The sequence below is a fragment of the Astyanax mexicanus genome, chromosome 16, assembly GCF_023375975.1.
Source record: "Astyanax mexicanus isolate ESR-SI-001 chromosome 16, AstMex3_surface, whole genome shotgun sequence".
NCBI lineage: Eukaryota > Metazoa > Chordata > Actinopteri > Characiformes > Acestrorhamphidae > Astyanax > Astyanax mexicanus.
Window position 1 is genome coordinate 30,732,069 of NC_064423.1, and position 23,133 is coordinate 30,755,201.

Genomic DNA, 23,133 nt, shown 5'->3' on the forward strand with positions numbered 1-23,133 from the left:
CTTTTTTTGTTTAGTACATAATTCCATATGTGTCTCTTGATAGTTTTGATGTCTTTATTATTAATCTACAATGTAGAAAAAAGAAAAACACTGAACAAAAACTTTAAATACATTTATGATTTAACTTTAAATCACATCAAAATGTAATAACATTGGCTCAATGCAAAACCAGTCATTTTTCAACATCAGTTTAGCCTTATATAATTAACCTCTTGTTGACTTTTGGAAAGATTAGTATTAGAGTTAAATCCGTGTAGATATTTTTCACTATGACAGGCAGTGCATATTTTGTACAGTTCATGCAGGTTATATTTACCCTTTTCCTTCTTCAAGCCATGTGGAACAGGTTTAGTTCCTTTCATCTGAAATGTCTGGATTCAAGACCACACATTATTTTTTCACACCTCACAGAGTGTTTGTTTTGAAAACATGACCCCGTTTTCTGCTCTCTTTGGCCCAGAACTCATTCTAAACCTCAGATACCTTTGCATTAGCAGCGGCTCTCCTGAGACTTACACAGGATCTGACATCTAGACGTTAGACTGAAGATACATAGCAACACACCCCAAACCCCAAAAGTGTAAAATAAAAACTTGACATGAAAATTTCTTAGCTGGCCTAGACAAATAGCGATGGGGTTAATGGTTTTAACCATTAGTTATAGGAAATAGCATTAGGGTCATTTTTACATTTTAAAGCATTTTTCTTATATATTTCGTTTTTATAGTCTTTTTTATTCCACTGTTTTGATATCATTTAATAATTTAATAAAATACATTAAATCTAGGCCTAATGGTAAAGACTTTAATTTTAGTCAGTTCCAGTTCTCCACTATTTCATTACAGTGTACATATTTTGGTAATAACTTTTATTTTCTTTAATCTAATGATAAGAAGATGTGAACAAAGCATAAGTTCATCAGATTTTGAATACTAACCAATGTTTACACATAACAATTAGTTATCAGTATTAATATTCATATTTAAAAATGGTTAACAAATCATTAGCTCTTTAATATTAATATATTAATAAATATATTAATAAATCACTAGCAATAAGAATTTCAAGCCTGACAAATGTTTATTCATTCCAGTTAATGTCACCAATGTGTTTATTAGTATTTACAAATATGTTAGCAACTTTTTGTTCTTTAAAATGTGAAAAATAATACTAATTAATCATTCGCTAATGATATTAATTGAAAGTTATTGTTTTATAGTGTTACCAATATTTTATTGTATTACCATAAAATTTTAGTCAATTGAACTAAAACCCATTGACACTGTAAATCAACAGTTAGTTTCAACTCAAATAAATGAAGTCTGTTTTATGTAAAATTGGACATTTTCGAATATCACCACTTGGATACTGTTACGTGAACATTATATACAATACATTCAAATGTCATTTTTGATAAGAATCTTATTTAATAATTTAGTGTAACCTGTTGCTATTAGCAGCTTTTTTCCCAATGGCTTCTGGAACCTTCTATTACCATACTGGGTGTGTCTCCCAGTTTGTCTCACAGTTTCTATCACCCATCGGAAGGAGTTGAAGAGTCTGATGGCTCTCGGGATGAAGGATCTCCTGAGTCTGTCTGTAGAGCAGCTCTGTGACAGGAACCTGACACTGAAACTACTGCTATGGTCCATAACGATCAAAAAGATTAAAGCCATTTCATATATATATATATATCATGCAAAATGATATATGGGATAGAGGGACCATCCTACCCACCTTTGGATTCAACAGATGGGTGTGGCATCACTGGGGATCTAAATTAAATGGGGATTAAATAAATAAATTAATTTTTGATGGTAAATAAAATGGTTGCATTTGTGATATTATGACCACTAATGATTCGACACCACCAGTGACTGTTGTGTGCATGTCAACAAAGAAACAACAAAACAGTTGCAGAAAAAAGTGTGACTCAATTTAAATGTGCCACTCCTTTTTGTACCCTTAACTGGAGTTCTTGAATGAGATGTCACAATACATATAATAAATCTTCAATATGTCTTCAACTATGTTTTATTTTTGCAGTGTTACCCGGCCATAAGTACAGTGCTGACTTCCAGAGAACTGTCTGGCAGAATAGTGTTTTATTAAAGGCTCAGTGAAAGCCGCTGTGCTTCAGAAGAGCATGTGTCTTTTCCCAAGAGCATGTGTCTCTTGGGAAAAGAGGCTGTGTTACAGGGTAATGTTGTATATTTTTAAGGGTCATCAGGTATAGGAGTGGTTGGACTACTTTTTGATCATAATAGAGAGATTATGCAACGTCCTTTTGTTAATGCAGAGTTACTTCAGCATAAGACCTGAAGAGATATGAGCCATTTCATATATACACAATAAGGGACGCATTTTTAGGCAAGCTGATTGGTGATTAATGGGCTTTACCCATAAACAGGTGCTGTGGTATTCTTTATGAGCTTTCTCATTCATTTTTTAACCTTTAATCTTTCTCATCCTCCTTTTATTATATCTGAGAACATACTCATACTTGGGCCACAGAATGAGTTTATTGAATTTATTGAATTTATTGAAATGCAGAAGAGCAGAATATTTATGTAATGCTGGACTACTGCCTTATTAATTTTACAAGTAATTAAACCATACAAAAATAAGTTATATTCCTCTGTAATGGTGATTTAGGAAGATTTTTTTATTAATGTATATGTATTAACATGGGCAGATATGTACATAAGAGATATTGTATAGGATTGTATAATTTAAAATTCCAATATTTTACTATAGGTTATTCAGTGTTTTATTTAACAAATTCACATGCTGTAATGCTAATGCTAGAATGGAAAATTGTGTTTGGATTAAGTCTACATCAAATAATGTGACCTAGTGTGAGAATGTTGTGCAAACAAAAGTAGAACCCATATATGTAAAACAGTGCTGTAATGCAGGACACTATCATAATCCCAGAAGTGTTATTTATGTTATTTATGCATAAACATGGATCAATACTGTTATCTAGCCAAGTGAAGCAAAGGTCTATGTGACTGTCTGCTTTAAAGTAGCTAAAAAAAAGCAGACAGCCTCTGAGGCCTAAAATACGAGGCCAGACAAACCAAGGATTGATGTGGTTATTCAATGAAATTGAGTTTTTTTGAGTGGTTAGATTAAGGATGGGCGATATGGCCCTAATATTATATCACGATTTTTCATATTTTCATACTATTTTCGTGATAACGATACTCTTGGTGATATGACAAAACACTTAAAAAATATATATTTCAAGAATACACTACACACTGCAACAAAATGAAAATTACATGTTATTATTGCATACGATATAATATGGCACACCCCTAACCCCTAATATAAAAAATACAAAAAATGTATAGTTCAGATTTGTAACAGAAGTAAATGGTCCAGAATGTCATGATACTAATAATACACTCCAAAAATCTCCATATATTCAGGACTGAAGTAAAATAAATGGTACTGGACAGATATAATCTGTATAATCTCTAGTAGATATATAATGGAAAATGAGAACAGTGTGATTTTTTTTCTTTTGCTAAAAACAGTAAAAAAGTAGTACCCTGATGTGATAATTAGGGGTGAGCGATATGGCACGATATTTCAGGGTAAAATATCGTTCACGATATTATTGTGTATGATACAATATAACCCCCTCCAGGCAAGATGGTAATGCTAGGTCGACTGGCTAATATCCCCTAATGTTTAGCTACAGTAAATGCACTTTACCTCTGCAACTGATCGCTTAAAAAAGAAGTCTTGTTAAATAGGCTTTCTTTTATTTTCTTGATTTTATATAAAGCATTTAATGTAAGTAAACCTAGAGTGGTATATTGATTTGATGTAATAATGAGAAATATTGTGTATACACTAAAAAGACTAATATTAGGGGTATTCAGGCACATTTAAACACTCACTGATATTGTTATTGTATCTTCTGAAACAAAGAGTACTAAACTGTACTTATCCTGCTTTTGTTGAAGTAACAACAACAACAAAAAGTTTTAACAAGATTTTGCAGCATTGGTGTGAGGATATGATTGCATTCAGAAAAATGTAAAAATGTGAGGATGTTGAATTATAACCATCCCACGTCATTCCCAAATATTCACCTTATGTCAAAGTATTTGGAAGGAGCACCATATTTTATTAGAACACAGTTCCACTGCTCTGCAGATTAGGGGTGGGCGATATGGCTCTAAAATAATATCTCGATATTTCATGGTATTTTCACGATAACGATACTTTTGGCGATATGACAAAACACTGAATTGGAAAAATTATTTAGAATTTTATTATTGCATGCAATATGATATGGCTAACTGAGATATTAAAAAAATAATTTTATCAGATTTGTAACAAAAGTCAATGATCCAGAATGTTGTGATACTAGTAATGCACTCCAAATATCTCCATATATCCAGGATTAAAGTAAAATAAATGATACTGGACAGATTTAATCTGTCTCTATTTGATATATAATGGGAAATGAGAACAGTTTGAATATTTCTTTTGCTAAAAACAGCAAAAAGTAGTACCCTGATGTGACAATTAGGGGTAGGTGATATGGCACAATATTTAAGGGTATAATATCGTTCACGATATTCAACATTTTTGGTGATATTATCACCAACAATACGATATGGCACACCCCTACTGCAGACCTGTACTGGAGGGCTGTGCACTCCTCTAGCCCACACCTGGCATAATGCATGGTGCCAACAGGTTTATGATTATCTACTCTAGAGTGTGCTTTTTATTGCCAACACTTCTTTACAGGAAATAGGCGTGTAGTTTGTGTATCTGTGTCAGCAGTGAGTGCAGCTTGCTGAAGTTGCTGAATACATTTGTCCACTAACATTTAGACATATAGTGTATCATACACTGCCTCTGTTTACGTTGCTCCTCGACTTGTGAAAACACTGTTTTTTTTGTGAAAACTGTGTATATACTGTAAAGTCCATTGGGGGGGGATATGAGGGACTTTGGAGGTGATACAGGAGGCTCCATCTCCAGCAGTGCCAGGATCTGCAGAGGAATGTGTGCGATTTCTGCGATTCTCAGAATGTTTTGACTCAGCTATGTGTGAGGCCCGTGCGGGGGGGGGTGGGGGGGGGTGGGGGGGGGGAGCAGAGGAGCCGCAGCGGGATAAATTTAGTGCTGTATTACTGAAGGTCATGCTAACATTGCTCATCACACTGTTCTCATTTCAGGACACAACAATGTGTCCATAAGTCACTGATATCTGACTCAGCCTTCAAGTGAATTCTTCCAGTAAACAGCTTGGCAAACGCTGAGTAGGCAGATGATGTGTTCAGAATTTGTATAAATAAGTCTTACGCATGTCAGTACACCTACGCTCACTGAGCCAATGACTGGCCAACTGTCCCACCCCTTTCAACTGCTAGTCAGTTGTATATCCCCAACACCCCATCGCCAGTGGTGCCATGACACGTGAATTCAGTCACCTTTTTTATGAGCTGCTGCTGATGCATCATTGCTGAGGGGCCAGTGCGCTCGGAGGAAAGCGCAGCGACTCAGTTTCGATACATCCGCTCACATGCACGATGCCTCGTGCTCATCGGCACCATCCAAGCATTGTCTACCCACCTGGAGAGAGCAAGGCCAATTGTGCTCTCTCTGGGCACCGACAGCTGATGGCAAGCTGCATTAATTGGATTCGAACCTGCAATGTCCTGTTTATAATAGCAGTGTGTTAGACCACTGGACCACTTGGTGCCCATTGGAAACTTTATAACAATACCGGGTAGGGCCTCCTTTTGCTCTCAAAACAAATTCAGTTCTTTCTGCCAAGAATTCTACAAGACATTGGAAATATTCCATAGAGATTTTGGCCCATGTTAAAATGATTGCATTAAACACTTCCTGTAGGTTTTTAGGAGTTCCTTCATGCTACACAACCCCCATTCTACCACTTTCCAAAGAAGTTTAATTGGATTCGGTCTGTGAAGTGCGTTGAACCCATTGGCTCTGTTTGCAACTGATCACTTTATGTAGTGCCTTCCTCTAGGTGGATAGTCATTTCCTGTTGAGAGTACGCTGTGCACTATTGGCTGCCATTTCTCACCGGTGTGTGGATGAGTGCTGGGTATAAATGATTGTGTGTAAAACATGTAAAATTGTGTAAATTATAAAACGTCCTTGGATTTCTAGAAAGGCGCTTTATTCATTTATAACTTTATTCATTTGCTCCTTCTGAAAAACTAAATCAATAAATTTAAAGTTGTACATTTTGACTCTTCACATCACTAAAGACAGCTCTCTATAATTGATGTTGACGAGTTCAGTGACAGCACATGTTCAGTAACAACACACACATCTTGTCACCACAACTAAAAGCTCCCTGGTTTTCACAGAAACATGCAGTTGACTCACATTCAGCCCCATAACAGAGCTCCATCCAAAACCACAGCCTCAGCTATTTCCAGGTTTCAGCTCCCAACAGGCACTCAAACCCTAACTCTGGCCCAGAACACAGTGCGGTAGCTGTTTACTGTTTACTGTCTCATTTTTTCTTACTGGCCATAGGTCACTTTCCCTTTCACAGGCCATGTTAAGAAGCAGTGTTGCGCCTCGAACGTTCACGGCTTTTTCAATAATTCAGGGCAGTAAACAGTTCAATACTGAGCTTTCAGTAATTTCAGTGCTCTAGTTAAAATACCACGGCTGCCCAAGCTTTTGTCTCGAGGGGGACAAAGTACAGTGTTTGTGGTTAAGAATGCAGGAAGGTTTCAGTTCAAGTTTGTAAAACTGTATTTTAGATGATTACGCTGTATTTACTCACTAAAATCCACATTTTGAAAGCTAATAATAATCAAATCATTATTTAACGTTATATGTTAATATTAAATATGTATGTTCTAAAGTTTTTAAGAGAAGCTGATAATAGAGAAGGACTCTGGAACAAATATACATGAATATGATATTGACACCATGTGTAGTGTCAGGCATGGGCTGAACGGCATTTGCTGAGTGCAATCAAATCATCACAGCAATTTTCTCAAAATATAGTAGTATGACTTTCCAGTACAAGGCAAAAAACTTTTTTTGAATTCTCATAAATTAAAAAGCAGGTGTCCCCATATGTTTTTTCTGTAGTGTAAAATGCAGTAGATTTCCTTATGGAAATTCATTTTACATAGTTTTATACACTAGCACTAACTTTTTTCCTTAGTGTATATCTTATATAACAAAATAAACAAGAATTTGCTAAGGTTTTTTTGGGTGGGGGGGCTTGAGCTTAAGCAATAAGCAAGGCCTTAAAATATTAGATAATACACCTCAAATAAAAATATTTATCATATTAGGCCTTGGTAAAAGCCTTACTAAAAGAAGGCCTTGAGGCCTGACTGGCCCCGTCTATTTCCTCGGAGGAGATGGAGTATTGTGGCACACGGCCTCTGCACAGTCTAAAGTTTCAGCCTCTTGAATTTTTAAGCGTCACACTCAGGTTGCTTTCCTTTTGTCTCGGAATGGATGGAATATAACGAGCGACTGATGGTACCTGATAGGTCGTCATTCCTGATACCGTGTCAGTGCGCTTGCCTTTGTTTTCACCATGATGGTGAGCGATGCTTGCTGAATAGAGAGATTATTGTTTATCTCTATAGTATTGCGTCTAAAATGTACAGAACATTCCTCCATTATCTTCTCCCATCAGTTCTTTAGTAGTGGGCGGCGGTGCTGGACTTGCTCTGAGGCCCCTTACTGGCTTACATGAGGAGGAACATTCTTGCGTTATTTATTTTAAACTTGGGCATGTGTAAATTTGTCTATTAGTCTTTTGCCCCATATGCCACCCTCTTCTCCATCTGCCATTGGCTAAACAAGAGAAGCTGTAGTTTATTTTTGAACTGTCATGGAATGAGTCTGTAACAGAGGCCTGTGGGGCTGTTATCATTGCTGTGGTTGGGGTTAAATAAAGCTTTTATTGGCAATGTTTTAATTGTGATGACTGCTCGAGAAGTGTATCAGCACTGACCAGACTTTCCCACCGGACATCAGTCAGCAGAAACTGTGGCGTGTGTTCTCAGACACGAACACCGCAGAGAAACAGTAAGAGGGATAAGAGCTGAAACTGAGGATCTGAACTGAAGAAAACAGTGATGGCAGCTGTGGAGAGTGTGTGACCACATGTGCTTATCTTCATTGTTATCTGACCATGGAAGTGTGTTCAGTTCAGTTCTATGATGTCTGTTCTACTATATAAGGCACAGTTATGTTGGTTTTGGAATGATATGACTAATGAACTGGTTTTAGCCTATTTTCTCCCCAAGTTGGAAGGCCAATGACTCAATCCTTGCATATAAACTTACCCAACACTAGGAGGGCCATGACATGCCTCATGCCACCACCTCTTTACAAACTGTTGCTGATGCAGCACTACTGGGTAGCCAGCACGCTCGGAGGAAAGCGCAGCAACCCAGCAACAGACGCCTATCAAACAAGGTGTGATGTGGAGAGAGAGGGTAATCTTCCCACGCAGAGAAAGGCTGCCAATGGCAAGCATAATTATTCATGGTTTGAACCGACGATCCTTGGATCATATTAACAGCGCTGTGTAAGCTGTGTATTGGCAAGAACTGGGTGATGCAATATGTATCAGTATAGAGGGGTTATGATTCAATACATCGCAACACACTTCCATGGTCGGATACCAATGAAGATAAGCTCATGTGGTCACACACTCTCCACAGCTGCCATCACTGTTTTCTTCAGTTTAGTTCCCTTACACTACTTAACAGTTAATGCATATACAAGTCCAAAGTACTTATACTAATACTTAATACATAATGTAAAATATTATAAATGTACAGTTTATAATAATTTAGCTTCTGTTGCAGTAACAATGGTTACACCTTTCTGAATGACCATTACTAACACCAACCTTGTGTTTGTCTCTGTGTGTGTGTGTGTATGTGTGCAAATGTGTGTGTATGTGTATGGCTACATGTCAACAGGTGGAGGAGGGGAGTCAAGCCGCGTCTGCGCAGCTCCAGGTGGGTGATGAGATTGTCAGTATTAACGCAGTTCCCCTGAGTGGCTACAGACAGGAGGCCATCTGCCTGGTGAAGAGCTCCTACAGGACACTGGCGCTGGGCTTAAAACGGTAGGCCTGAGCGATCACATGCAGGGGGGGCTGGGTCTTCTACACATCAATGGAAGATCCCATTTTAGCTGATGAAGTCTACGGTCATATGTAAATGAGGGAAAAAAAAAAAATATATATATATATAATGGACTGGGACCATTAAAAACTCACAGAGCTAATTTCTCATTAGCCTTATTCTTTTAACATCAAGCTAATAGTTGTACCGTTGTTAGATTTCTCATAGTCATTTTGACATATATCACGTATAACAGTTGGAAAACTGAATAGTTCTACGTGAGGTACTACATACAAAGTAAGACAAATTATAATAAAATTTTATCTTAAGATTAAACCATTTTCATTTCTCATTTTAACTGTTTTTTAACATTGTATATAATCTCTGTACAATAAAAAAAACAAGTGTTTCCAAAACAGCAACTTTACAGGAGATAGAAAAAAAACTTCTAAACTTTCAATGGAAGTCAATGTAAAAAGAGTTTATTTCAGGTCATTTTTAAGTATTTCTATTGGTCCATTCATCAAGAAATTTTGGCACAATGTAAGGGTCAGTTTGTCTGTTTAAATTATGTAGTAAACTAAAAATCAAAAATGACAAAATGGAGATACTTGTTTATCATTGGACAGCGACGATATGTGGATTTTTGACCATATCTTAAGCTATTAATGGGTATGTTTACCAAGAGGAGATTTTTGACAGCCTAATTTCAGTTCTTGTTAGCATGTTAGCCTTTAATCCTCTCTTGTAAAGTAAAGAAACACATTGTGATTGTGACAGTTTAATAAGTGATAAGTCATGTTGATTTATGTTTTTTATTGCCAGACTATTCCTTTAACAACACAGTGCAATTTAAGGCGAACTTTAGTTCACGTCAGACACGTTTAATTGTGGTTGATTTGCTGCGTTTATGGGAAGAGTGAAATTGAAATGTAAGTTTTTGAGTCATCTCTTTATAGGGGAAAATAAACTGGAACACAATGCAGAGGGAAGTAAACAGATTTGTATTGCTGTATTTTGAACAGAGCATTTGCAGTTGAGTGTGTTCTGAGTCTGATAATAATGTGTGCACAGCTATTACTCTGGGATTGCTTTGCCACACCACAGACTAGGCTGAGGTTTAAAATGGAGCAGCTTTGGTCAGAACGGATCATTACTGAGCGGGAATGGACCAGTCTGTTTTGTTTGTGTGTGCTGTGCAATAAAAAAGCCTGTGTTTAAATAGGACGTGTGAAGTCCATTATATGCTTATATAATCTTGTGTCCTAAAATAAAATGTGATCATAACAGCATACTTAAAATTATGTTTGTTTGGCATGGCCTAAGCTAATTTATCATGTTGGAAATGTTTGATTTGTTGCTTTGATTTGTTGTTCTGTATAAGCGTTCCTACTTCTCTCTTTTATCACAAGGTACAAAAAAAGTTTGCCATCAAGATTCCCCCATGGACTGATGGTGCTGTAAGGAATAACATCTCAAAACCAGGGTCTATGTTTCTATTTTGTAAGATAAGTCTTAGACCTTGTGTAAAGCAGTGTTATGTCGGAATTGGTATTATTTTAACTTTTGGGCTCTCCCTATAGTTAAAGATTGTAGTTCACTTTTACCACTCCACTGCAGTATAAATAAATCAAGTTATGAACTCCCCCTTTTGGACAGCTGTACACATGCATTTTTGGACAAGCTAAGAGATACAGAGGCAGCAACTCGTCAGAGGCAGATAGCAGTTGGTAAGGGTGGGCAGTTGCTTAGAAGCAGGTAGCAACAGAGTTTAGCTGTCAGTCTTTCATCAGTGTGAGGTCAAAAATAGGTAATGAGATGGCCTTGGAGTTTTTGGAGTTTCGAGAATGTTAACATGTTATCAGAGAGCCAGAAGGTAACACAGACATGAGGGGATCCTGAAACTCTTGCCATTCATTCACTCTAATGTCTATAAATCTGCTTAATTGTTCTTAAAGCATTGTGCAAATTATGTGAGTGTCGGAAGCATAAACAGTTTACAGGCCTTTTAGGGGTGGGCTACTTATTTTTTATATGAATAGGAATACACTACTGCAACAAAAAAATACATTTTATTATTGCATATGATATAGAATATGATATGACACACCCCTAACTGAGATATTAAAAATACAAGAATTTTTTTATCAGATTTGTAACTCCAAATATCTCCATATATTCAGGATTAAAGTAAAATAAATACTGGGGAATGAGAACAGTGTGAGCTTTTCTTTTGCTAAAAACAGCAAAAAAATAGTACCTTAATATTAGGGGTGTCACGATCTCGATATTTTATCGAAATCGATCGAAATGAGGTCATGGTATCGTGTATCGAAGTCAAAAAGAGTATCGACGATCCCTCCCGCGCGCTACGCAAATGGCGCAGCACCAACACAGCGCATCCTATTCATTTAAATAGAGAGAGCCGCTGCATGAGCGCAGCCCCGCCCTCAGTTCTGCTGTGTGAGAGGCAGAGAACAGAGAAACTGAAACTGAAAACAGGGCTTTCAAGTTTTGAGTGTCGGCGGGAGTGTGATCACTGGTTTTTATCTGTCCAACGGGGCGAGGGGGGGCGGGCGTTGTGCGCGCAGGTTTAGTTTTCTGTGTGTGTGTGGGGGGGTGGGGGGTGGGGGGTGCGTGTGAACTCGCTGAAATGCGTGTGTCAGTGTGACTTGAGAACGCTGACTATAGATCACAGTGAGGTGGATTAAAAATCTTAAACTTATGATTGACTACACCTGTTGCTTCATTTGAATTAAAAAAACATCTTTCTCTCAGATAAAGTTAATAATATATCTTTCTTAAAGAAAAAAAAAAACTTGTAATTCTCAGGGACCGAGTCTTATTTTTCATGTTTAACTGTTATAGTAGGATAGAGTTCAGTTTGTTAAGGCTTTAATTGTTCCTTTTTTTTTATTTATTTTTTTATGTTGCACGTTGCAGTTTTAATAGTGCACACTGTTAATAGTGCACACAAAAAAAGTCAATAGATGGCATTACATATATATCTTAATAAATAATAATAATAATAATAATAATAATAATAATAATAAATAATATATTATTAAAATTTTATGAGGCATAAAATAATAAAATGTAAAAATATAATAAAAAAGAAAATCGAGAATCGAATCGAATCGTGACCCTCAAATCGGAAATAAAATCGAATCGAGGGTTTAGAGAATCGTGACACCCCTACTTAATATGATAATTTGAGGCCGGTGATGTGGCACAATGTTTCAGGGTATTACTTCGTTCACAATATTAAAAAATGTTGGCGATATTTTTGCGTACGATAAAATATCAAAACATTAGAAAGAGATTTTATTGTATGGAATATACTAACATAACAATTCACTAAATTGTCCATTGTGTAAACATTGCATGACAATAGAAGTGGTTCAGGATTTTGTACTAAAGAGACATTGGTTTTAAATGACAGGGAAAAAAAGCTAAATAAATCAGAAAATCTCTGTTTGCTTTGTGACTTCCACTTTATTTCTGTAAGTGTTTGGAGCTGCAGACTCTGGCAGAAGTGCTATTAAAAAGCTCTAGTTGATAGTAGCTCGCTAGCAGATGACACCATTATTTTGCAAATTGGAACTAAAGGGGCTCATTATTGTGTTGGAGTGCACGCCGCCACACAAAAGAGGCTTGAGGGGCTGCTATTGTCCGGCAGCACCATGGCCTTGTCCCGCCGGGTTTTGTCTGGATTCCGATGCCGCAGCTTCAGGGCCTTGAAGGGCAAGCATCGGGCCGAGGACAGCTGGTGGGCAGCTTTCTCCAGAGACTTTGTTGCATGTTAGGCTGTTGCCTAGACAACACAGAAACCCCAGCATTACAGAAAGGGAGGTTATCAGATTTTATTATATACAGTTAGGTCTATAAGTATGTGGAAAATTTCACATTATTTGTAATGTTTCTTCTGTACGTTATTTATTGACTTGAAATGAAGTAATCAACATGTAAATACACTGCTTTCAAAGTAAAGCACTATATTTTCATACTTCTTATTCTTCCTTAATATAGAAACTTTAATTAAAGTGGCAGTCCGTATTATTTTGTTTCTAAACTGAAAGCAGAAGCATTTCTGAGTGGAGAAGGAATATAATATTGTGTTTAATGGTACCAGTGTGCTGAAACGACCATCTGTGCCACTGTGTCACCATAAAATTGGCATCTCTGTGGTGCTGCTCATAAGAGGTGTGGACCTGTTTTTCTCTGTAAAGCAGCTTTGTGACAACCTTTGTTGTAAAAAGCGCTATATAAATAAAATTGAATTGAATTGAATTGAATCTCTGCTGAGCTTAATATATTAATTCTAAAAACTGCGGTGTTGGTTGAGTTTTTTGGCCACGCCACGCATCTTTACGTACTTATGTCACACGTACAGCCTCTAAAAGAGGATCCGGCTCAGTTTTACTGAGCGTGAGCGACTGGTGGAGCAATGGAGACTTCAGAAGGGAACACTCAGAGCTCAGTAGCTCATTCTCTCAAAGTGGAGTCAAAGACAGAAAGGAGTGAAGCAAGCTCTAAAGCTAAAATGGAACGCAATAGAGTCCACGCTAAAACCAGGATTAATATTGGAGTGGCGTTTAAACGGTGGAGAGAGCTCAGCAGTAATCTCTCTCTGACTGAACATAACCTGGAATCGGATTAATCCGCTCCGAAAGGAGACCGCATCACACCCGCCCAGTTTAAAATTATTTTTCCGCATGCTCGGTGCAATTACCCTTTCTTACCAGAGAGGGCCCTAAATCCCAAAATTTACGGACATCTACTTTAACCTTCCTTTTTTGTAGCCAACAGATTATGAACGGTTTCCTGAAGCAGATAAACAAGAACCCCATGCCAATTGCCAAGTGTAGACAAGAGGAATATAAGGCAACGGTGTTTTCTAAAATGATGGTGCTCCATCTAGTGCTTTTAGGATAAGTTGTGGAGTCTGGGGGTGAGATGAGGTGATGGTCACCCAAAAACATTCTTACTTGATGCTGAATGTAATAAAATCCCCTCAGCAATGCTCTAAATCTGGTAGAAACATTTTACCCAGGACAGAACAGACAGTTGTTCCAACAAAAGCAGGATAATCTCTTTTTATTTATCTCTTTTAGATTTTAGAAGAAAAAGTGAATGAGCAGATGTCCCAATACTTAATACTTGTCAACACGTATATATGTATATTATCAGTAAAGAAATTTCAGGCATGTTACATAGTCCCTCCAAAGTAACCTAAACTTATATAAGTAAGGATACATTTAGTACTTTGCTGTCTGGAACTCTCTTTAAATGCTCTGCCAGGCCTCCACTTGTTTGTTGGTCTTCAGTTCTGCTTCAGTTTTGCCTGCAGTAAGTGAAAAGCTGCTCAGTTGAGTCGAAGGGTCAGATGACTGGTTCTCACATTTATGAACATTCCTTTTCTTGGCCTTAAGAAGCTCTTGGGTTGTTTTGCAGTGTGTTTCAGTTCTTAATCCATCTTCAGCAGAGTTTCTGGTAACCTACTGGCAAGCATCATAATGTACAAAGCCCAGACCCATTTTTTTTCAGCTGTAGACCCTCCCCTAATGGGTCAGTTGGGCCATCTAGTGGTAACATCAATGATCTGTCCTGTCCTGTAGTTTAGTGCATTCTAGTACAACAGCTTCTGCTGTTGCACATACAAGAAAAATCAACTTAATAGAGGTTTGGTCTGTTTTGCTACCAATTTCTGCTTTAACATCTGACAATCTCATGCAATGTATTCAGTTATTGAAGACAATTACTGTAAACAAGGTCATCCTGAGTCTTATTTTATTACAGTGGTGGGAACAAGGGGTCACAATATCTACAATATTGTTTCTCAACCTTGATTGATTCTCAGTCCTGAAGGCCCACTGCTCTGCACATTTTCCTACTTCAACACGTCCACTTTTACTTAAAAATGTGCTTATTATTTGGATCAGGTGTGTTGGGAACAGGGAGCACACTAACCATACAGGACATTAGGCCTTAATGGAATACACTGCTCTAAAACACAAACTATTTATTGTAAAAAAAATAAATAAAATAAATTAAATTAAATTAAAAAATGAAACGTCTGAGAACTTTTTATTACTGAAATTTATATATGTCATGTTCAGGGTGAAAAAATAGCTGTAAAAAGCAAGCCTGCAGAGACCTGGTATTGAAACCACAGCCCACAGTTTTCGATTGCCTGATGCTCTAACCACTATTTCACCACTGCCCCCATGATCACATCACAACTTTCATATTAAACCAATAGCCATCATTATCATGCAGATATTTGACATGGAATGTAAATAATATTGAAGGTGTGGTTATCTCCAATCACACGAAGGGTGTGATTGGAGATAACCACACCTTCAATATACAGCTCTGGAAAAAATTAGAGAGCACTTAAAAATGATGGTTATCTTTGATTTCACCAAATTGAAAACCTCTGGAATATACTCAAGAGGAAGATGGATGATCACAAGCCATCAAACCAAGCTAAACTGCTTGAATCTTTGCACCAGGAGTGGCATAAAGTTATCCAAAAGCAGTGTGTAAGACTGGTGGAGGAGAACATGCCAAGATGCATGAAAACTGTGATCAAAAACCAGGGATATTCCACCAAATATTGATTTCTGAACTCTTAAAACTTTATGAATATAATACTTATTTTCTTTGCATGATTTGAGATCTAAAAAAGTCTGCATCTTTTTTTTGTTATTTCAGCCATCTTTTTTTGCAAAAAAATGCTGTAAATGACAATGTTTTTATTTGGATTTTGGTAGAAATGTCCGTATTTTATAGAATAAAACAAATGTGTTAATTTTATTCAAACATAAACATATAAATAGCAAAATCAGAGAAACTGATTTAAAGTGGTCTCTTAATTTTTTTCCAGAGCTGTATATGGAATTGTAAAAAGTCACTGTAACATTTATCAATGCTGCTTTGTGACCTTTTTTAGGCTACATTTGAAAAAAAAATTATAATCTTTGCTTGATTTTCCCATCAATCTTATACAACCTATAGTACTTTTGTTATAAGATGTAAAATTGAAAATTAGAGAATTGATTAAATTAATTAATTAATTAATTATTTTATTGTGATATATATTAAGTATTGCAGAATTGCAGTACCATGATATAATTGTTATCGTGGGCAAAGTATTGTGAGATGCTCTCTGAAACCCACCCTTAATGGAGGCCCCACCTCACAAAGTACAGGACTTAAAGGATCTGCCACTTAAGGTAGATACTACAGGACACCTTCAGTGGTCTTCTGAAGGCCATGATGTGCAGAGCTAATGCTAGACCTGGGGACCTACACAATATTAGGCATGTGAATGTACTGTTATAGCAGAAAATGTATAATACAGTATTATATATAATATATAAGTATATAAGTATAATATACAGAAGCCTAAATCTAACATGTAAGTTTTTTACTGACTGCTGCAGGTATTGTTGTCAGTCTTCTTCTGCCTTAGCTCAGAATCCAATTATGAGAAACCAGGTTGGTCCAACTATAGAATACTGAATAACGACAACAACTCTAATGTCAAATAGCAGCGTAACATTGTTTATTCATTTGGTTGCTCATATATTACAGTATATGTTCTATATTAAAATGTCTATGTATGGCATTAAAGATGCCTGTAAGTGGACTTATTAACATCACCTTCAGTAAAACCTCCCCCCATGCTGTTAGAGGAATGGATGGTTCCATTGCCTAGGTGAGCTCATCCGGCTCGTGTGATTGGCTGTGGTGTGTGAGCTCATTGTTTTGGTGGGGGTTAAACTCTGTTCAGTGCTTGGCTCTGTACACTATGGCATTCCCTGGAGAGGAATACACCTCCGCTTCTTCTTTCACCTGATCAGGTATTACACTGAAATGGATTTTGTTGCTTATATGAAGGAGTTTTAACCATTTTAAATGCTTATTTACTTTACAATTATACATTTAGAGTGTAGGTTTACTAAATTTTATTCAGTTTCTTCAGTTCTCAGTTTTGTATTTTGTATGATGCATGTTGTATTACCTGTTAATCAGGAGGCATTTGAGATTAGATCGAATTAAATGGTTATTTACAGGGGAATTCACAACATATAAGGATATCAGTTGTAATAATCAGCTGTAATAATTATAATTGTAGGTGAAATAATTGAGCAAGGCACTGATTTGTACTGATTTTGAGTTTGAGATGATAGCGGTACACTGTACTGTACTGTACTGTATAGACATGGTGGAAATGACACGGCTCATGTAAACACCTTCACGCTGTTCTGTATTACCAGACATAAATTAGCTCAAATTAGCTTTTTATTTTCTCCCAAAATTAACTCTCTACACAAGTTCAGCCCTAGATTTCCAGCTCACAGCAGTGGATCAGGTTGTTGCATGTCAGGTTGTTGTGTTTGTCATTCTGCTTCTCTGCCTTGGCTGTCCTTAGCTGCCTTGGCACCTGTTGCATCACGAGACGAGGAGATGAGTTGTAGTGGAAATCCTTGTCCACAGGATTTGAGGAGCTGCCAATTTTAGACAGGGCTGTAGTGCTGCTGAGGGAGGGAAGCCCTGTGCTATGCTATTATTCCCTCTGGTGCAGAAAGAAAAATGTTATTTGTAGGAAAAAGGTTAAGGTAAAGTTAAAGGTTGAATGTTGCAGATAGGAATACATCGAGATTACAGTTTTTGGCCGAACACATTGTTTATTCACAGGGTTTTTTTTGCCACTTTTTCAACATTGATTAAATACATACCCTAAATATAAAATTTTCTTGTTTTAATGAAATAAAAGTTAAAAAGCTATTACAAAACACTTAATAACTCTTTATTAACCACTGGAACTTTAACATTCCAGCAGACATAGCAATGAAGCACAGTTTGACTTTAAATCATTCGCAAAGAAAAGTATGATTCGATCCTTTTTATTTAAATTGTCACTGTTAGTATAAAATATTTATTTTTTACTTGATATTTGGTTGCTAAAACTTCAGAGCATCCCTTGTTGCAGAATTTAAATGCAGTCACTGTTTTGATGTCACTGTTTCTTTATGGAGATATATTTATATTTATATATTTATGGAGAGTCTTATTGAATGTCTGTGTATGATTTAATATAAGAGCATTTAACAGACCCAATCTAATGAAGATTCCAGCACTTGTAAAAAGTAAAATTAAAAATGTTGTAATTTTAACAATGTATTTTTTGCGTATTTGTTTCCACAGTTCAGTCATTTCCAAATGCAACACAATAGACACGACTTTCTAAACTAGTGTGTGCTTTTTTGAGTCACATAAAGTCTGCCAACCACATCTTTTTGAACTGATGCTAATGCAAAGTCATTAAAAGGCTTAACACGCTTGCAGGAGCACACTATCTGCCTGTTCTGTTATATCAGTACAATACAGCATACTTTAACAAGCTAACTAATATTAGCACTGACTGATAAAGGAATAAAAAAAGAGTGTTTTTTTTTACCAAAAGAGACAAGAGGACAATTCAAAGACTTTATATAAGATTGTCCGGTACATCCGTGTTTAATTCTACTGTAAGGTTTTGAACCCCAAATGGGAACTGTCATCTTGTTTGCACTTGTTTTGTAGAGTGAATCTGGAGCTAGACAGTTCACAGTAGACATAAAAGGTCAATCTCGTGCGTATAACGTTTGGATTTGACTGCTGGTGGCTATCCTTATGAAATTTGGATCAGTCTTTGTTGCTGCCACAGCCACCTGTAGCCAAACATCCAAGAGAGATTTACTGTCCTCTCTCTGGGTTGGCAGGATGACCCTTACTCTCCTCCTCTTATTTAGTATTAGGGGTGAAAATCATAGGGCATGTCATGATACAATATTATCATATTATCATTCGATATTATGTGTCGCCCGTGATAACAATGAAATCACAATACTCTAGTTCTGTGATACCCTATATACTGCAAGACAGTTCTCTATATACTCCTATATAAATATGTAAATACCAGGAAATTTGACAACCAATATTCTTCACAGCAGGTTTACCCTTTATTTATTTGATTAGTGCCCCCATGTGGAGTAATGAAGCGGTAACTTGAGTCTTAAAGAGTTTAGAGCACCTTTGTTTCAATAAAAATATTGATATTTGAATCAATATTTTTCAAAATATGTATCAAAAATGTATCACAAACAGAAATTGAATGTTAGCTAATGTTTAAAAACGGACAGTTAGTCCGAGCATGTTGAGCTGTGTAGTGAAGTTCTCCCAGCCCTGATACCACAACTAGGCTTGAAATTGATAACGATTAGGGGTGTAATGGTACGCGTATTCTTTGCAAACTGTCACGGTATGAGGGTCACGGTTCGGTTCACGTAAACACACGCAGAATACACGGTACAGCCTGTAGGAGACTTGTGGAACCAATAAACGAAATGCGGAACTAATGTTCACATAAGTGCTGCACCCGTTGCTGCGCTGAAATTGTGCCCTGACACAGGAAATGAATGGTCGTGTGTTGCTTTCTGTTGCGTGTCGCCCTCTTTCTTTCTCTCACACACCCTCTCTCTTTCTGTCTTTCTTTCTCTCTCTTTCTCTCTTATGTGTAGTTTAGGCAGTTAAAGTAATGCTGTTTTTGTTCCTAATAAAGTGCCACAATGATGCTTATTGTTTGTTCGTTCCAACAAGATCCAGTAGATGGAGTCTCTCATGATGACAGTAGGAGAGAACCCTGGTTTCAAGCATTTAGTAAAAGAGCTCGAGCCCTGTTACAACATTCCATCCCAAAAAACAAAACATGATTGTAATGAAGATTTATTGTTATTATGAAGTTTATAAAGGTGCAGCTATACAGAATGCCCAGCCTCTTTATTTTTTTCACAAAAAAAAAAAATCCCGAAAATGTACCGAATAGTGGGTTTTATACCGAGGTGTGAACCGAAATTTGAATTTTCTGTACCTTTACACTCCTAGTAATGATTAAATTTCTGTTTGAGTGTGCCGTTTTAATTGCGTTTGGTTGGAAACTAAAGTACTGTCAAACTGCCACGTTCTGCCCTGTTCTTCTGCCTGTGTGAGCTTTTAGAAGTTTCTCCTGTGGCCTGTTTATAGAGATCTGATAGTTTAATGCACTAGAATGTGCTCTAAAGCACATGAGAGATGTAGGGTAAGGCGGGGGAACACGGTGGGCGTGTTGTGAGAATGGTGTAGAAAGGTGTGTATGTGTTGGTGGGTGTGGGTGGGTGGTGTGCAGTGGTCTCTGGCAGGGTTTGGGGTGTCCTGTTATCAGTAAGCCTGTTTGTGATTACTGTGGCACATTCTTTTGTGACCTGTCCGTCTGACTCCATTCAGTAATTTAGCCAGGCTCACGGCCGGCCTCTGCTCCACACAGGCTGATGGACTACTGAACAAATGAGTGATGACTCAGGTAATGAAGAATGCACTCTTCAGCTGAGACTATCTTTACAGAAGCTCCGCTCAAGGTGGGGAGAAACTGAAGCACAGCAATACAATAACAAGCAAAATGTGTAAAAACAATAGCTTGCAATCAAGTGTGGAGATATTTTAAACACTTTTGCAAAGGGTTGCTGTGCATTTCCCTTAAATTTTCCCTTCCTTAGGGCTGGGAATTCACAAAAAAATGTAAAGAGTTATGAGTTTCACTGCTTCCAGACCTTTAGACTGGAAATAGTTTGGTAGTTGACTTTAAAGCTTTGGAATTGCATATTGCAACAGAATTGTAGTAATATTGCATGCACAAAAAACGGTAACATTTAACATTTTATAACCAAAACTCTGTGCAATTTAATAGTATGTTGAATGTTCAAACATTTACCCTTTCAGTTTTACTAACTGCTGTGTAGCTAGCCTCTGTTAAGCTAGCCCTTTTTTGCTAACCTATGTTTAGCTAACTTGTATTTGGCTAACTCCTGTTCAGCTAATTGCTAACATGTCTAGCTAGTTCCTGTTTAGCTAATTTATAACAGTTGTCATTTTAACATTAAATGATAATTAAAGTCACATCTGCTAAGGTGGGCAGCTTAAATGCCAAAAAAGCATTTCGATAAATAAAATCCTATTTCATTTTTTATGATATTGTATGTCAGAATTACAACATATCTTAGAACTTATGTTGTTTTATTGGCTATTATATCATGTTAATGAGATACATTTACAAAGTTTTATAGCTGTATTGATAGCTGTATTGACTAGCATTAAACTAGAACATAAGATAAGATTTAACATTTTGAAATAGCTGTGCCTTTACTGTCAGCTTTAGTGGATTTTTGTAGATTTTGAAAAAAATATGTGAATTGTAAAATTTTGACTTCAGCGAGTGAATTTAGTGAATTTCTGTATATTTTGGATACTTTTTTATAATAACAAGATATTGTATATCAGAATTACAACCTAGTTTTATTGGCTATTATCTTATGTTAATATATACATTCATATAATTATGGGATATTGTGTCATTTTTATTTATTTATTTATTTTTTTCATCTCATAAAATACTTTCTTATGATGACAATATTGTATGTCATAAAAACATTATGCATTGTGAATTCATATTATCTCATAATTGTATCTTTTTTTTATCTCCAGGAACTTCCTGGTTAAATAAAGGTTCAAATAAAAATAAAAAATAGTAATGAAATATTTTCTCATCATGATGAGTTATTGTATGTTAATTTACGACAGACTTTGCTACTTTTAGGCTTATTAGTAATAACCTATAATACCATAATAACCAGATTTTTTCTCGTTGTGTCAAGCAATTCTGTCATAATTACTATGTAACATGCCATTTTAAAGCATATTATCTCATAATAACCAGATAATTTTGTGATGACATAGTTCTGTATGTCGTAATTATGACTCTGTAATATCTTTATAGAGATTCCAAAGAAAATTGCAGAGAATGTTCCTACAGCTGTTTTCTTGCATTTACCTGCTTACAGGTTAATACAGAATACGTATCATTTTTATTCTCACTAAATTAAAGCAGTAATTAGGTCACATAAACATGGGATTATAGTCTAGCGTGAGAGAATGTAATCCTTATATGACTCATACTGGACCTTTACTAAGCCGAGTAAAGGCTGTCTTTACTCCGAACCCCCAGACGTCCCGGCTAATAGTCCAGCCTTTAGTACAGGAAGCCTACCTCTCTGGCCTCACCGCTGTTTATGAGCCATTAGCCAATCAGAGAAGCAAATTATTCCACTTGTTATGACTGGACACTGCATAGGCTCCCTGTTGCTGGAGCTAAATCTTTGTAATCCCCCAAGGAAATCTCCTTTTGACTGGGACACACACATGCCGTCAGCCACCCACTCAGAGTCCAGCGATGGTGTGGTGGGAGGGGTGGTGGGGGTGGCTTAGGTGGAGCTTTGCTTCTCTTTTTTGCATGTGAGTGGGGGGTTTTGCAGAGGTTGATGGTCTCTATTGGTCTTGAGTTATTGTCCTGAGTGTGGGGAGGCCCTGGTGTAAATGTTTTAGGATTCCAGGCTCAGGGAGGCTCCATTGTGTTGATGAGGTTCTTTCAGAGGGTGAGAACTACCAAGTGAGAAAAGCAGCAAAAATGTAAAAAGGAATCAAAACATTTCTCTGTTCGTCTTTTTAAGATCAGGTGAGTAGTGTTTGGAGTGGCGTTTGGAAGTCATTGATACGAAATATTATGTAGTGCATAGGTATAGTAATGTATAAGTATCGTTTCTAGATATTTATATGCCTATTATCATTGTTTTTATATTAATATTGAGTAGGTTTTGTAGTGAATGTGTGTGTAAGTTTTTTGCTTTATGTCTTTAGGTATTTGCACAGAATACTGTGGTGTTTTTAGCATCATCTTTCTCAATACCGAACAAATATACAGTAGAAATTGCCACTGAAATCGTATTATCCTCATGTACACATACAGTATATATCTCAATAATAAATGTGCTACAAGGGCTAGGCAGTACAGTAAATTGATTGTTATTTTTGAAAAGTTTGAAGACTTTTTTATGATAAACAATTTTAATTGCTGTATTTTGACAAGCAG

General features: G+C 36.6%; 1 protein-coding gene across 5 annotated transcripts in view; it reads left to right on the forward strand.

Annotated features, from left to right (window-relative positions):
• shroom2b (shroom family member 2b) overlaps window positions 1-23,133 on the forward strand; it is a 45,797-nt gene that overhangs the window by 2,811 nt on the left and 19,853 nt on the right. For 2 of the 5 annotated variants that reach the window (XM_022669919.2, XM_049465572.1), the window contains exon 1: window positions 22,503-22,719. Coding sequence is in view for 1 of the 5 variants with exons in the window: in XM_022669918.2 (XP_022525639.2) it covers window positions 8,979-9,127 (149 nt within the window). In the remaining 4 variants the exon portion in view is untranslated. Of the gene's footprint in view, window positions 1-8,978; window positions 9,128-16,873; window positions 16,994-22,502; window positions 22,720-23,133 lie in introns of those variants that run through there. The other 3 variants (XM_022669918.2, XM_022669921.2, XM_049465573.1) reach the window with 3 other exon arrangements.